Below are 15,764 nucleotides of genomic sequence, written 5' to 3'. Positions count from 1 at the left end.
ATCAAGAAATGACACCATACAACATGATACCACTGTAACCAATACATTCACTCTTTCAAATTTAAAGAAAAAGCATATTAGTCTTAAGTCTTAACCAATTTAACTCCTCCCCTTTCTCTCTCTACTACTCATCCATTTTCCCGCCAAATAATACCTGTAAGATTCCTCTTTCTCTCAATATTTGATTTGCTAATACCTGTAATTCGGGTTTAACCTTTTCTTTTCAGGTTACTCAAATTGTAAACGGAAAGATGTCTTTGAGACCAAATGCAAGGACGGAAAGTCGTCGGAATCGATACAAAGTCGCTGTTGATGCAGATAAAGGTCGCCGACGCAGAGAGGATAATATGGTGCAGATCCGTAAAAGTAAGAGAGAAGAAAGCTTGCATAAGAAGCGTCGTGAAGGTCTTAAAGATCAAGATCACCAGTTTCCTACTCTTCATACATCTACTGCTAGAAAGAAGGTTTATTTTTATTCTCCTTTTTTTCTGGATTTTCGATTTGCTATTTTTGTTCAACATTAATTATTTTCTTGAATAGTTCAATATTCTTGTTCATTGATTTATACTTCCTCTTTTTTCTTTAAAAAATCATCTTTCTCTTGAGTTCTTTTTATAGAAATGCGACAGGGAACGAAGGAGGAATCATATATGTATACATGTAAATTGCGACGATGATTTTGCAATATTTATTGGAGTAAATTTATAGTTTGTTTAGATCATAAATGGGTGGACTGACCGTTCGTTGGTTTTTTTAAGGAATCATATAATGTATACACTGATGTTCGTTGGTTTTTTGGAGGGATGATTTTCTATAAGTATGAAGGTGATTTTTAACTTAGCTACAATAGTGTAAAAATGCAGTAAAGATCGCGATTACAATAACTAAATATTGATGCAGTAACGAGAGCAATGCAATAATTATACAATTATCAACATAAGTATATCATAATTTACTAAGTATACCCACAATATTAAAATTGATGAAACAAATTGAAGTTCAAAACAATCATAATTTACTCCTCAAATCACAAAACCCACAAAGAAATACAAGACTAAATATGAAATGCACAATATTTTTTTTTATCCTAAAAACAAATCACCAAATCTACACAAGGTATGAAGTTGAAGGCAAGCCAATGATAAACAAGTGAAACACTCTCGAGATTCTACTCTGAATTGGAAGAAGTGTGCACAAGGTTTCCTGAATCCCAATGCATTCTGTGGAACATTTGAAGCAAATGGTAGGTTGATTAAAAATTTGAGTCATAGATGGGAAGATATTCATCAATCTACTTCAAACAACACTAGATAACTCACATAATATTCATCAGTTCACATTATATTTATCAATTACTCACATTATATTCGTCAATTACTTCAAACAGTAAAATCAGATTAAAAGAAAGAGAGACGAACTTAGGGATTCTTACCTTAAAACTAGAGATTCACTATACAACCAAAAAAACGATGAATCAAAAATTAAAAGTATGATTTGAGGCACATTTTCTAGGGTTTCAAGAGGATGATGTTTTAGAACCCTTACCTAGCACTACAACTACAAAAATTTTCAGAACCCTTAAACTCTACTAAAGAGCATGAATGAAAATTAATAAGGCTCAGGTCAAATTGTCTTTATTCAATTAAACTTTTAGTGAAATCCTTATCCAGCCTATATTTTTTATTATAATAGAACCATTATTCAGCTTAACCTTTTATAACCCTCATAATAAAGGCCTGGATCAAGGTCCCAACGGGCCCTTGGCCCAATGCACATGCCTAATCTTGATCATAGCTTCGGATCTCTATGAGCAGGATATACTTTGTATGATGATAATGACTTTTAATGCTTTCTAATCCAACTGCAACATGAGAAGATGACCCAATGCATAGGGCAGCTTGAACTGTTACTGTTAGTTCAATACCTGGTAGTGGTTATTAGTAGTAGTTTTCTTGTATTCATTTTTAAATCTTGAATCGACAACTTTTTTCTTTGTAGCTGGAGTCACTGCCTGATATGGTAGCCGAGGTTTTTTCTGCTAACAATCAAATGCAGTTAGAGGCTACTAAACAGATTCTAGAATTGTTTTTAATAGGTATTGTTGATAATATTTTCACCTTTGCCATACTTTTGGCATGTACAATTGAGTAGTTAGCCATAATGATTAAGTGTTGATTGTGTATTGACTTTTGTAGCAAAAAGCCCCCTCATTGAAGAAGTTATACAAGCTGGACTTGTTCCTCGCTTTGTGGAATTTCTTCAGAGGGAAGATTTTCCACAGCTACAGGTATATTCTATTCCTTATGCATTGCTTGTGACTCTATTTCTTTGTCTTTGTGCATGTAGTTGATTCTTTTACTGAAAGTGGCTTGTAATGTGTAGTTTGAGGCTGCTTGGGCTCTCACAAACATTGCATCAGGAACCCCAGAGAACACAAAGGCTGTAATTGATCATGGGGCTGTTCCAATTTTTGTGAAGCTTCTTGCTTCTCCTAGGGCTGATGTTCGGGAGCAGGTATGACTGGAGTTGGATACCATAAACCTTTGATGAATTTTAGGTAATTGAAGATCATTGAGTATGCCCTTTCTCTGATGTTCATTTTGAAATACAGGCAGTGTGGGCATTGGGTAATATTGCTGGTGAATCTCCTAAATGCCGAGATCTAGTTCTTAGTAGTGGTGCGATGATTCCATTGCTTGCTCAGTTAAATGAAGACTCCAAGCTTTCCATGCTTAGAATTGCTACATGGACTTTGTCTAACTTTTGTAGAGGGACTCCACAACCTCCCCTTGACCAGGTCGGTGCCCTATTTTGTATTTCTACCTTGGTTTGAATTGTACAATTTCGGACCTTACATATTGAAAATCCATGAATAGGTAAGGCTAGCTCTTTCTGCCCTTGAACATCTCATTCATTCAAATGATGAGGAAATGTTAACAGATGCATGCTGGGCACTTTCTTACTTGTCTCATGGACCAAATGACAAGATTCAAGCTGTGATCGAGGCAGGGGTGTGTCAACGATTGGTTGAACTCCTTATGTATGTGACCTAACTCTGTTACCTGTTCTTAGAGTACTTTTTCTTTTGCTTTAGTTATATTGTTTTTGGCCGTCATCCAGGCACCCAGCTTCGTCTGTTATGTTACCCGCTCTTCGTACTGTTGGCAATATTGTTACCGGAGATGATGCCCAAACACAGGTTAGATTTTTTCAAGCTTTTCTTGTTGGTTGACTGGTGCGTTGATGTTAGACTGCCTAGAGGATCTATTTTGGTGCTGAATTATACCTCACTTTATGTCATTTTTCGCTATACCTTTGCTTTTGGTAGGGCAAGATCAACCATGTTGATTGTGACAATTGCTAAATGATCTGCAGTTCTTAGTATATATTTGACATGAAAGAATATATGTAACTGTATGTTCCTTATCTGATCATGAACTCGTGTGCGTGTCTGTTCATTATGGACGACTATTGCTGCAACCTGCAATTAACAAAGAAGAGCTTTGCTAGTCTGCTTTTGAATTGTACAATTGCTTATTGGAAATGTGTACTTTGATAATAAAGTTCTGTTTGTTAGCAGTGAAGAAAAGAAGGGGGCCCTATTTACTTTTGTCACATTTATAGAAGGACTTATAATTTTTCTTTTTGTGTCTCTTGCTATTTCATTGGTGGTGGTTCAATTTTTTGGGTTACTTTGAAAAGACTTGTGCATTTTATTAGTCGTGTTTAGGGATGAGCATTTTAGAGCTTGGATCGGGTCTGGACCCTACCCTCTAACTTTAGGGTTGGACCGAAACCCGAACTCTAATTTTAGGGGTCTAAAAAATTAGACTCAGATCAGACATTTAGGGTCTAAGGCAGTCTTGGACCCCAACCCTAAAAATTTATTTCAAAGCAAACTTTAAATTTGACCTTTTCCACCCCTTACTTTCACTTTCTCTTACCCTCCCCTTGAACAAATTCAAAATTGGCAACTTTGAAGAGCAAAAATGAGAATTGAGCAAAAGAAAGAGAAAGAGTGTCACTGTGAGACTAATTGTGGATGTGCACTTGTTCCTCCTTTTCCTTTTCATTTCCATTTTTATAGTAGACATTTCTTAATTGTGTACTCCCATCTTTTTTGCTCACTTTCCCTCTCCAATTTGAAGCTAGTCTTGGCTTTGAGTTGTAACAACAGTAGCTTCAGAAGCTACAAATTTGCAAATATCTGAACCATTTGAATAAACGACGATTTTAGTTGCAATAACCTTCAATCTTAGTTTTTACATTCAATTTCTGAACGTTTGGAGGAAAAATTAATTCGAAACCCCTAAATTACTCGAAAATGAGCATAAATTGATTTGGAACGTTAAATAAGGTGTGTAATGTGAAGGATATGAGATGTGTTGAACAAGGTAGGAATGGCCTTGAACTAAGCATCATATGACCTCACTAAAGGTGCAAGACCATGCCTTGAACGAGGTAAGACATCGCATGAAGGTTGCTCGAACAAAGCAACGAAGAAAATCAACCAGAAGGCTAGTTCGACCTGCTGCTCGTTTGAGCAGCCCTATGTGCAGCAGACATTGATTTACTGATTTGTTGGCTCGTTCGAGCACTTGCCTAGGATGCTTTCAACGGTTAGTTTACATACTTTTGGGGTTTGAAGGGGGTGCAGTATATCTTCTTTATTGTCATGCTTTAATATAGGAATTAATGTATTAATGAAGAGTTATTGTATGATTCTGGTATAGCCTCTATATAAAGGGTATACGCATTCAAAGAATCACCACAACACACAATAGTTGAGAGGGCTAATACACAAGGGCTATGTGTTTATCAAAATAGTTTCTTACTTTGTGCTAGTATTTGTGATTTTAAGAGGTTGTTCTCAAGATAAGGAGGGTTATTTATACATTGTATTGTTGAATCCAATTATAATAAAATCATTGTTGAGGGGAAGTATCTAAGATACCTCATATATTACTGTGTCCTTCTTTCATTGTTTTGATTGTTGTTTATCATCTTGTTTTTGATCGTTATACCTCTTATAAGCTTTCATTTTAATGGTTAGGAGTGGTTAGAGTAGGATATATTTTATCCGACTCTGATTGAAATTGTCGATCCTTCATGCATCCTGGGATATGGTGGTATGATTTATGAAGGATAGGTGGAGGTAATGGCTGTTAACTAGAGGAGAAGAGTGGAATATTAGGTTATTCTTAGTGCCAACTCTACTTAGCACACGTTGTGGAGGAATTATGAGGTACTCTAAAAGGAAAAATAGAGGGAAACTTTAATTGTCTACTCTTGTGATGATTCCGACTTCCACAACCAGTTTCAAGATCATTTTTATTCGTCTATGTCCCATCCACTTCGTCCTATTAGTTAAGTTCGTTGAATTCTTTCATACCCTTTTGTCCGATTACAACGAGGAGAAGAGTCATTACATTTTGATTGCTTACGTATGTTCAAAAAGAAATTGGAGACTTTACATTTTGCCTTTTCAGCAATGAGTTATTCATTTTTGTTACTTTTTTTCGTTGGATGTTTGTTTGTATGATGCAATTTGTTATAATATTTTAATTTAAATTTGCAGAACAAGACAAAACACAAATGGACGAGAGATTTGAGTATTTCAGATGGAGAGAATATAAGTTTGTGGATGAACTCAAAAGATAGGAGTGTGGACCATTGCCAAAAATGAAAATGGTGGAAGTAAATGAGACAAACTAAAATAAAAATATAAGCAATTTCGTAGAGATAGAGCCATAGAGTAGGTCTATTTTTGTTTTATTGTGAGCTTTAATATTTTGGATTATGCAAAGTTTGGAATGTTTTTGAATTTTATTTTGTTGCTTCATTCTTTTTATATTTTTCCTAAATTATATTGGGTTGCAATTGCAGTTTATTGTTAGTAGTGGTGCTTTACCATGTCTTTTGAACTTGTTGACTCGCAATCATAAAAACGACATTAAAAGAGAAGCATGTTGGTCGATATCAAACATTACAGCTGGAAACAACGCACAGATCCAAGTAATTCTCTCTTAAAAGTTTTTCTTGTTGCCAAGAGTGTAGGTAAGTCATAAGTGATGATGGGATGATTAATTGACTCCATTTGTGATTTTCCAACAAATAGTCTTTAAAGTTAACAGCATGAAAAAACTCAAGTAATTGTTTAAAATCTAATCTATCCGGCTATCCCACTGAGTTTGCTCTTTCGGACCTTCTTTCTCACATATTAAAGGGTTTTGGGGGTGTGGGGAAGTGATGATGCAAAAGATTTCGTGCTAGTTATAATTTTGTTTGTAATGAATTGAATTTATTCATGATTGTTGCTTTTAAAGTAAACTTGAAAATTAATTTTACGATTTATAGATGAAGGTTCTCATTTTTTTTAAATGAAAAATTACTTCTAAAAATCCCAATTTTGGGTGATTTAGTTATAAAAATTCAAACTATTGATTCATATTTAAAAATCCGAACTTTGTAGTTTTCTAATTTTAAAACACTGGACTCCTTGATAACCGGTAAAGAAGGTTAAACACAATACCTAGCAGTTTCCTATTGGTCCCGTGTCTTTCCAATAAAAATTAGTTTTTAAAAAATATAAAAGAAAAAAAAATAACAACACTTAAAACCTAAACCCTTGTGGTCCCCTAACCCTAACCCTAACCCCAACCCTTGACACCCACCGCTGCCACCACCACTAAGGTCTGGTTTTTTTTTTTTTTTAAAAAAAAAAGTTTTAAAAATAGAAATTTCAAAAAAAAAAAAGCACCAAAAGTAACCTTTTAAAACGGTAGCCGGTTATTAAGTGCTTTAAAATTAAATAATCTTAATGTTTAAACTTTTAAATATTAATCAAAAGTTGAGTTTTTTAAGAATTAAATCACTTAAAGTTGAGATTTTCAAAAGTAAATTTACTTTTTTTAAATGTATTCCTCTCTAACTGAATCTGATGATTTGCTCCTTGGTAGACCTTTTTTCCATTATGTAATAGGAAACAGTGCTTAATGGTATTGTTGACTGGTCTAGGCTGTTATCGAAGCTGGTTTTGTTGGTCCTATTGTCAATTTGCTTGAAACTGCAGAATTTAACATAAAGAAAGAAGCTGCTTGGGCGATATATAATGCTATATCTGGTGGATCTCCTGAACAAATAAAGTTTGTATTTAATGTCTTAGAGCATTTTCTTTTAACTTGTGCTGTAACTTTGCAAGACTAATCTTATTAGTGACCATTTCTGTACTAGGTACCTTGTGAGTCAGAACTGCATAAAACCATTATGTGATCTGCTTGTGTGCCAAGATCCGAAAATTATCACTGTCTGTCTGCAAGGGTTGGAATACATTCTCCAAGTGGGCGAAGCAGAGAAGAATTCGGGTGCATTTGGAGATGTTAATTTCTATGCCCAGTTGATTGATGAAGCCGAAGGTTTGGAGAAAATCGAGAATCTACAATTTCATGGTAACAATCAGATTTATGCGATAGCAGTAAAAATTCTCGAGACATATTGGTTGGAGGAAGTGGAAGAAGTTGCACCACCATCTGCTGAAAGTTCTCAGGCTGGTTTCCAGATGTGGAGCCATGAGGGTCAATTTAAGTTTGGTGGCTTGAAACGGAATAATAAAACAGAGAATTAGGGTTTTGAATACCTTTTTGTATTGATTATGAACAATGGCTAAGCCAGAATATATACAGAAGCTAGGAGACTAAGAATGGTAACAAAATAAATGACAAATAAATACAGAATAAAGAATATCTCTAAATATGTTAACTTTCCTACACTTCCCCTCAAGTTAGGTCTTCGGGTCACCGATACCTAACTTGCATAGTGTCTGTTCGAACACCTCAGAACTAACAGCCTTTGTAAGAATATCAGCAAGTTGGTCCTTTGATCTGACAAAAGGAAGGCTGATAATGTTATTCTCCAATTTCTCCTTAATAAAATGTCTGTCAATCTCCACGTGTTTGGTTCTATCATGCTGAACTGGATTCTCGGAGATGCTAATAGCAGCTTTGTTATCGCAAAAAAGTCTGCAAGTTCGTCTTCTCGGAAAGTCTAACTCACTTAGGAGCTTCTTTAACCACATTACTTCAGTTATTCCCTTTGTAATGCCCCGGAATTTTGCTTCTGCACTTGAAAGAGCAACTACTTTCTGTTTCTTACTCTTCCATGTAACTAGATTGCCTCCAATAAGAGTAAAGTATCCAGATGTAGACCTCCTATCATCCCTGTCTCCTGCCCAATCAGTATCTGTGTAGGCAATAAGATCTAAGTGCCCATTCTTCTTATAAAATATCCCTCTGCCACTGGTACCTTTAAGATACCTTAGAATCCTCATAACAGCTGCCATATGGTGAGTTTAAGGTTGGTGCATAAATCTGCTTACATTACTAACTGCATATGCAATATCTGGTCTCGTGTGAGCAAGATAAATAAGTTTCCCGACCAACCTCTGGTATTGTCCCCTATCTGCAAGTTTCTCTCCTTCGATCATCTGTAACCCGTGATGAGTAACAATAGGAGTCTCTGCTGGTTTACAATCAATCATACCAGTCTCTGTAAGTAAATCCAAAATATATTTCCGTTGGTTTATAAAGATACCTCCTTTTGACCTCAGAACCTCAATACCAAGGAAATATTTTAGCTGCCCCAAATCTTTCATTTCGAATTCTCTAAAAAGTTGCTTCTTCAAAGTATCAATCTCATGTTTGTCATTTCCAGTAATAATCATATCATCTACATAAATGATTAGACATGTGATCTTTCCTTGTCGCCGTTTGAGAAACAAAGTGTGATCTGAATTACTTTGTTTGTACCCAAACTTCCTCATGGCTGCTGTGAACCTTCCAAACCACGCCCTAGGAGACTGCTTCAACCCATAGAGAGCCTTTTTTAGCTTACACCCTTCTCCTGGCTTATAGTCACTTGAGAACCGTGGAGGAGCTTTCATGTATACTTCTTCCTCTATTTTCCCATGGAGAAGTGCATTCTTCACATCGAAATGATGCAAGGGCCAATCCTTATTTGCAGCAACAGAAAAAAGGACACGGATAGTATTAAGTTTTGCAACCGGAGAGAAGGTTTCTGAGTAATCAACTCCATAAGTTTGTGTGTACCCTTGAGCTACTAATCTGGCTTTAAACCTTTCAATCGTACCATCTGCTTGATACTTTATAGTGTACACCCATCTGCATCCTACCGTTCTCTTTCCTTCTGGTAGTTCACATTTTTCCCAAGTTTCATTTTGTTCAGGGCAGAAATTTCTTCTTCCATTGCTTTCTTCCATCTAGGATTCTGTAGGGCTTCTTCAATATTTCTTGGTATGTTATTGGAGTAAAGAGCAGCATTAAAGGCAATAGCTGAGAGAGAGAGATTTTCATTGTTTTCTTTAAGAGGATATTTCAATCTCTGTGCTTCGAACTCTGGATCATATCTCTTAGGAGGTATACCTCTCGTACTCTAGGCGGCAACTCATACCTGTGTGGCAACTCCACATCTGCAATATTGTTATTAGAAATGCTTTCAACAATTTCAGGAACATCAGAATTTACCTCCTGTAACTCCTTCGGATGCTCAGTGGGTTGGACAGAATCAATCCGAAGATCAGTCTGAAGAGGAGATACTATGTTTTCAGTGACAACATCAGTGGTTTCACCTACTTGTTCTTTTGGTTCCTGATCAATAGTAACTGGATATAATAACCAGCTCAAGTCATCACTAGTATTCTCCCCTTGAGGACGAGGCTGGGTATAATAATAAGACTGTTCAAAGAAATCACAGTCCATGGTAGTATACATCCGATTATGTACTGGGTCATAACACTTGTATCCCTTCTGATGTATCCCATATCCCACAAATACACACTTAAGAGCCCAGGGTTCAAGTTTGGTTCGGGTGTGTAGAGGAAGATGAACATAAACCACACATCCAAAGACACGAGGTTGAAGAGAATGAGAGGGAGGTATAGGAACAAAAGAGACTAGGGTTGCAAGGGGGGTTTTATAGTGGAGAGGTTTGAAGGGTAGACGGTTAGTAAGATAGGTGGCAGTGGCAACAGCTTCAGGCCAGAAAGAGGCAGGGGTATTAGACTCAAGGAGTATAGCCCGAGTAATATCGAGAAGAGTACGATTTTTACGCTCGGCCACTCCATTTTGTTGAGGAGTATATGGGCAAGAGGTTTGATGTATCATGCCACGATCAGAAAAAAAACGTTTCATAGAGGAGTTAACAAATTCTCCTCCATTATCAGAACGTATAATTTTCGGGGTGGTTTGAAATTGGGTATGAAGCATATTATAAAAAGTAACAAACACAGAAAAAACTTCAGATTTGTGTTTAAGAAAATAAACCCAGCTCATACGAGTGCAATCATCAACAAACAGAACATAATAAGAATAAGTACTAGTAGCAAAAACAGGGTCTGGCCCCCAAACATCCGAATGTATCACTATAAATGGGGTTATTAGGTTTGAGAAGGTGGGGTTATTAGGTTTAGGGTTTGTGTTTGTGTCACTATAAAAAACCAAGAAAGGAAAGTTTTCACTCCCTCCCTCACTTATGGCCGGTTTTTCCTTTCTCTCTCTAAATCGTGGGTCTCTCTCTTCTTCCTCATTTCTGGTTCCTTTTTCATGAGTTTTTTCATGAGCATCCTCCATTATTTTCTCTCTATACAAACCTCCATGGTTGGGATCCTCTTCGCCGGTGACCTCTGCTGTACTGAGAAGGGCTTTGCCGCCGGCCCGGTGTACCGGTGCCTTGGTTGCCTCCGATCTATTTCTTTCCAAATGGTATTTAGTTTACTAAAGTAAACCTCAATAGTATCATTATTCTGTTTTATTGCATTTGCCCTTGTACTGAGATCAAAAATTTGGAGCTCGTCTCTTCCACTGCCTAGAAGAGTTTCAATACCCTTACATAAATCCCATGCTGTATTGTAATCTAAAAATTGATTAACTAAATCAGAATCAATATTTGTGATAATCCATGAAAGAACTATCGAATCTCTTTGTCTCCATTGTTTGTAACTTGGATCTGCAGGTGCAGGAGGGGCGGCAATGATGTGTTTGAGCCGTCCTCTGCTGTCTAAGGCTATGTGCATTAGCTTGCACCATTTTGTATAGTTGTGGTAGGTTAATTTTTCGGATACTTTTAGATCTGGTGTTGAATGTTCAGGTTCTGGTTCAGGTTCAGGTTTGTTGGTTTTGTTCATCTGTTGAAATAAGCGAAGTACATGCTCCATTTGTGCCATGGTTAAAGTTTGGTTTTCTGGAATTTCAGAATCAGCCATAAGTACGGTAAGTTTTAGAATAAAAAAGGTAAATGATGAAGCCAAAAAAGTGTTCGACAGCCTTGGAATCACCTTTCGGCTCTGATACCATGAAACGGAATAATAAAACAGGGAATTAGGGTTTTGAATACCTTTTTGTATTGATTATGAACAATGGCTAAGCCAGAATATATACAGAAGCTAGGAGACTAAGAATGGTAACAAAATAAATGACAAATAAATACAGAATAAAGAATATCTCTAAATATGTTAACTTTCCTACATGGCTAAAGGTATTTTTTGTTAATGATTAGATTTATGTGGCCCCTTTGAAGTATTTTTTGTTACCTCGTTCACCCCTAGATCCAAGTTTCCATGTTATTCTGTTATCAGATTCTAAAATTCACTGAGAATTATCCTTGACCTTGAGGGTAATAAATTAAAGAAAAATTTAGTTGGAATAATTCAACCTTTTAAAAATTTTCTAATAATAATTTCAATTATTGATTAATCATGAATGATCTCAACTTTATGTGATATTTGCCTAGAGTAAATTTAAGTATCTAGATGACCTATTATACTAGGTAATTTACAAAAAAGTAAATTGAAAATTAATATAGAGTTAGGAATTTTTTTATCAAATTTACGTAAAAAAATTTATAAAAATTTTAACATCATTTTTTACATTTTTTCGATATTTATTTTAATTTATCTATTTTTTTAAAATAAAATGTACTATAGCAGGTCATCCGGTTACTCAAGTTTGCACTAGGCAAATACTCCATAAAATTGGGATTATTCGTGATTAATCAATAGGTGGAATTATTGTAGGAAAATCATAAATAAGTTAGGTTATTCTAAGTAATATTTCCTAAATTAAAATTGTATAGGTTTCTTTTAATCGGCATTCTGTCCATTTCCTAGTAGATTTTAACTCTACATTTTAGTTGCTACATAGCTTGTTGTACATCCTTAGACTAATTATACATGAAAACACAGGATCGATTGGATGAATGCATGAAGTTGCAGTACACCAAAGTCAACAGTATAAATTTTTTACTCTAGTTAAATATCAGGTGGACTTCAAGGTTCAGCTCTGTTCGGGCTGGGTTTGTTCATGACTTCATGCATTTGTCAGTAATAATATGGGACTGGGTTTGTGTATAAGATAAGGCCATTAAGATCATATTGGTAAAATTGTAGTTGTCTAGAATCTGTATGGTGTGCTTTCGCATATATAAACCTTTGTGTTGGAGTTTAACTTTAGGTATGAAAACATTGTCATTGTTTCTTGTACAGTAGTATCAATTAGTAATTCTGTATTTGTGTTGGACAGACACCTGAATACTTGGCTGATGAGTTATGTGGCGTGGCTTGGCAAGGTAGCGTAGGGTAGGGTAGGCTAAGCTAAAGATAGGGGGATTGAAGAAGTGGAAATGAACTAATGATTATAATGAGTTAAAAAGTTGGTCTTAAAGTAAACCTCAAAATAGGTCTCTTCGTATACGACCCTAAGGTTAGGGCTTGTTTATTGTTAGTACAGCGAACAAGCTTGAACCTTAAGCCCGTATAGACACTTATTTGGCAATTTTAGAACTATTTTATTTTTTGCATTTTTTATTGAAAAATATTTGTTTATTTCAAATATTCGTAAGCAACAAAGCATCTGTTGAGGACTCAATTTTGCCAATTTTATATTTTAGATCATATTTGATTTGCTTGATTTTTCATTTTAACTCATCAGATTGATTTTGCCTCATTTATATTTTAGAATATAATTTCATCTTTTTTTACTTTTTATTTTTTTCTAAATGATCCTACCATCTAAATTCCCGTGTCATATTTGAGACTCTGGGTATTTTATTAGTGGAATTCCTTATTAAGTTATTATAATAGCATATTTTCTTCGTTTTATTATACTTACTACTGATAATAATAGTTTTTCACATAAAATTTCATCATTATATGCGAGTATTTCAGGACGGAAAAAAAAATAAAGCCATGTTGATTGAAGTATGATTTATGAGAGATTCTCTTTCCTTTAATGCCAAACAAAATTCTTTCAACCTTAATCAGTTCTCTTAATCATAAGTATGATCAATAAACAAACTGTTAAGCAATAATTGTGCGTACACCGCCGCAAAACTCCCGCTTTCCGTTGACCTTTGAAAACTCATCACATGAGAATATAACTAAACACCCTATTAATACAACTTTCATTATTGAAGACATTAAATCAATCAAAACATTTTAAGATAATTAACAACTCTCTTTTTCACGCTCTACAATAAAGTTATTTCTCTAATTAGAAAAGCATTATTAAAGGAAGAAACTTTCTTTTATTATTGGCTTTTACATGATTCTTCAAGCGACAATTTTTATCCACTTCTCTATTCTAAAATTACTACTAATAATACAATCACCAAACAAATCTAATTTCTATTCTAGTTTTATGCATAGACAGAGCCATAAGAAAGAGCCATTAAAAGCACAGCAGCTTCTTCTTCTTCTCCTAGATTCCACCTATGTTGCTTATCCACCGTTGATCTTTGCATTATCACTTCGCTTCCAAGCATTCTTAGCCGTTGGTTGAGTGGACTCCCAATCAATCTACTTGATGATGATGATGATGATGATGTATTATGATTGATTTTCTTTGATTTTTTTCCATCTGTTTTTAATCCCAAAATTGCCCTTCTTTTCTTCCTACTTCTGATTCCACATGCATTACACAATGACTGTAAAAAAATCTTCAGATGATCAGAAAAACATACTAAATCCAAGGGCTGTTATTAAGAGAGAGATCAAAATGATAAGAACAGACCTTTGGGCCTGCTGGACCGCCTCTCCAAAGAGGGGTTTTAGAAGTACCACAATCAGCACATCGTTTAATCTCATTTTCTTTGCTTTCTCCATCTGGGTCGGATGATTTCTGCATTAATCGATCAAAATATTGGAAAATCATAATATTAGATCATTTCTAAAACACAAAATCATCACCTAATCTAAAGATTAAGAACCGGGGAAATGATCACGTACTTTATCATTTAAATCCACCATGATTACTGAGTTTTATCAGAAATTTAAAATAAACCCAGAAAAATCAAATGCAAAAGGAATAATGGGTGGAAGCTAGATTGATCAAACAATGGGAAAAAAAACCCTAAAATCGATAAACCTAATCAAGTAACTAGTTTCCCTGTTTCAGAACAGAGTAAAATTTAAATGGACAAATGAGATGATAAAGTGATCCAAGAAGTGAAATATTATTATGAATCAAAAACAGAAAAACAAAGGAAAGCGGGAAAAACGGAGACAGGATCGGAAAAAATAAAGTGGTGGGCAGAGATTAAATGTGAAATAAAGGATTATTAGGGCAAAGATTTGAATGATGAAATGAAGATTTAACGGACATGCAAATATAAAAGACTCGGAAAGAAGCGATAAAGAAGGTTATCTGCAGCCGAATGGAGGAGACTGGAGAGTTGGTGAATGGTGTGTTGTACTGTTTGGCTAATTTGATTTTAGATTCTAAAACCCTAGTTTTCTCTCTTCAATTTAGAGGGTATTTTGGGCATTTGATCTTTAGTTTATTTGCCCCTTTGAAAGATTGAATTAGTTTCGAGTAAATTAACCTCCTGCTCCCGCCAAACATTTTGGTTTGGTTTTGTGTTTGCCTCCTTTTGGCTCTTGCGTACAAATTAGTCACTCTTGATACAGCGATATTAAAATATAGAAAATTACTAAAAACTATCTATTTTGTAGTAGTCGTTGCGAAAAATTATTTATTGTAATTTTTTTTTTGCAAAAAACTATTTTAAATGATGTAAACGTTTGCAAAAGACTACCTGATGACGGAATCAGTTAGTTGACCATTAGTTGACCAACACGTATCTTACGTGATTTACTTAAGGCATTGATTTTTCTGTTTGAAAACACGATTTTTCCTAATTATTTCCTCTTTCCCCTTGAATTCATAAGAACCCTAATTCTTCCCCTTTCCCTATCAATCCCTAAGAACTCTAATTATTCCCCAAATTAAATTATGGCTTCTCACACCAAAAACTCGAAGTTCGACAAATGTGCTTGCGGATTTCCTTTTGCACAGAGAATTTCCCGGACTAAGGAAAATCCTGAAAGACGGTTCAACACTTGCAAATTTTTCAATCCTAACATGAATTGGAGGGGATGCAACAAGTTCAAATGGATTGATGAACCTGAAATAGTTGATTGGCAAAGACAAGTGACAAACACACTTGTTGAGGAGAAGTGACATTTATCAACAGAAATCAAGATATCGACTTCAAGGGTTTGTTGCCTGGAACATGAAAAGGAACAAGCAATTTCAGAACTTAAAAGGATAAAGAAGAAATTGATGAACGAGAGAAAGCATGGAAAAGAGATATCAAGCTTTGTATTAGGTTTTTTATTTGGTTTTTTCTTAGTGTTGATTGTACTAATGAAGGTTATGTAACCTTCAAACAATATACCAACATCGGTGTTATGTAAT

At 35.1% G+C, this 15,764-nt stretch overlaps 2 protein-coding genes across 4 annotated transcripts; one reads left to right on the top strand and one right to left on the bottom strand.

Moving 5' to 3' along the window:
- Positions 1-19: 19 nt before the first annotated feature.
- LOC130826224 (importin subunit alpha-2-like) lies at positions 20-7,941 on the top strand. 2 transcript variants are annotated; one of them, XR_009047040.1, is made up of 11 exons: positions 20-156; positions 228-464; positions 1,999-2,095; positions 2,196-2,287; positions 2,383-2,514; positions 2,612-2,797; positions 2,877-3,040; positions 3,121-3,199; positions 5,887-6,015; positions 7,073-7,145; positions 7,234-7,344. XR_009047040.1 is itself a non-coding variant. In XM_057691812.1 (11 exons), the coding sequence occupies exons 2-11, from the start codon at positions 252-254 to the stop codon at positions 7,622-7,624; spliced, it is 1,611 nt and encodes a 536-aa protein (XP_057547795.1). In that variant the 5' UTR covers positions 20-156; positions 228-251; the 3' UTR covers positions 7,625-7,941. The 2 variants fall into 2 exon arrangements, 1 of the variants encoding a protein (XP_057547795.1); XM_057691812.1 differs by having other exon boundaries at positions 7,018-7,145; positions 7,234-7,941.
- Positions 7,942-13,458: 5,517 nt separating this feature from the next.
- Positions 13,459-14,863, bottom strand: LOC130825768 (GATA transcription factor 15-like). Of its 2 annotated transcripts, XM_057691169.1 has the most exons (3): positions 14,294-14,863; positions 14,079-14,186; positions 13,459-13,992 (listed from the first exon to the last, which is right to left on the bottom strand). In XM_057691169.1, exons 1-3 carry the CDS (start codon positions 14,312-14,314, stop codon positions 13,705-13,707), a joined length of 417 nt encoding a protein of 138 aa, XP_057547152.1. In that variant the 5' UTR covers positions 14,315-14,863; the 3' UTR covers positions 13,459-13,704. The 2 variants fall into 2 exon arrangements, with proteins under 2 accessions (XP_057547152.1, XP_057547151.1); XM_057691168.1 differs by having other exon boundaries at positions 14,079-14,853.
- Positions 14,864-15,764: the final 901 nt, after the last annotated feature.

The sequence above is a fragment of the Amaranthus tricolor genome, chromosome 10 (assembly GCF_026212465.1).
Source record: "Amaranthus tricolor cultivar Red isolate AtriRed21 chromosome 10, ASM2621246v1, whole genome shotgun sequence".
Lineage (NCBI taxonomy): Eukaryota > Viridiplantae > Streptophyta > Magnoliopsida > Caryophyllales > Amaranthaceae > Amaranthus > Amaranthus tricolor.
This window is presented reverse-complemented; position numbering and strand designations above follow the sequence as displayed.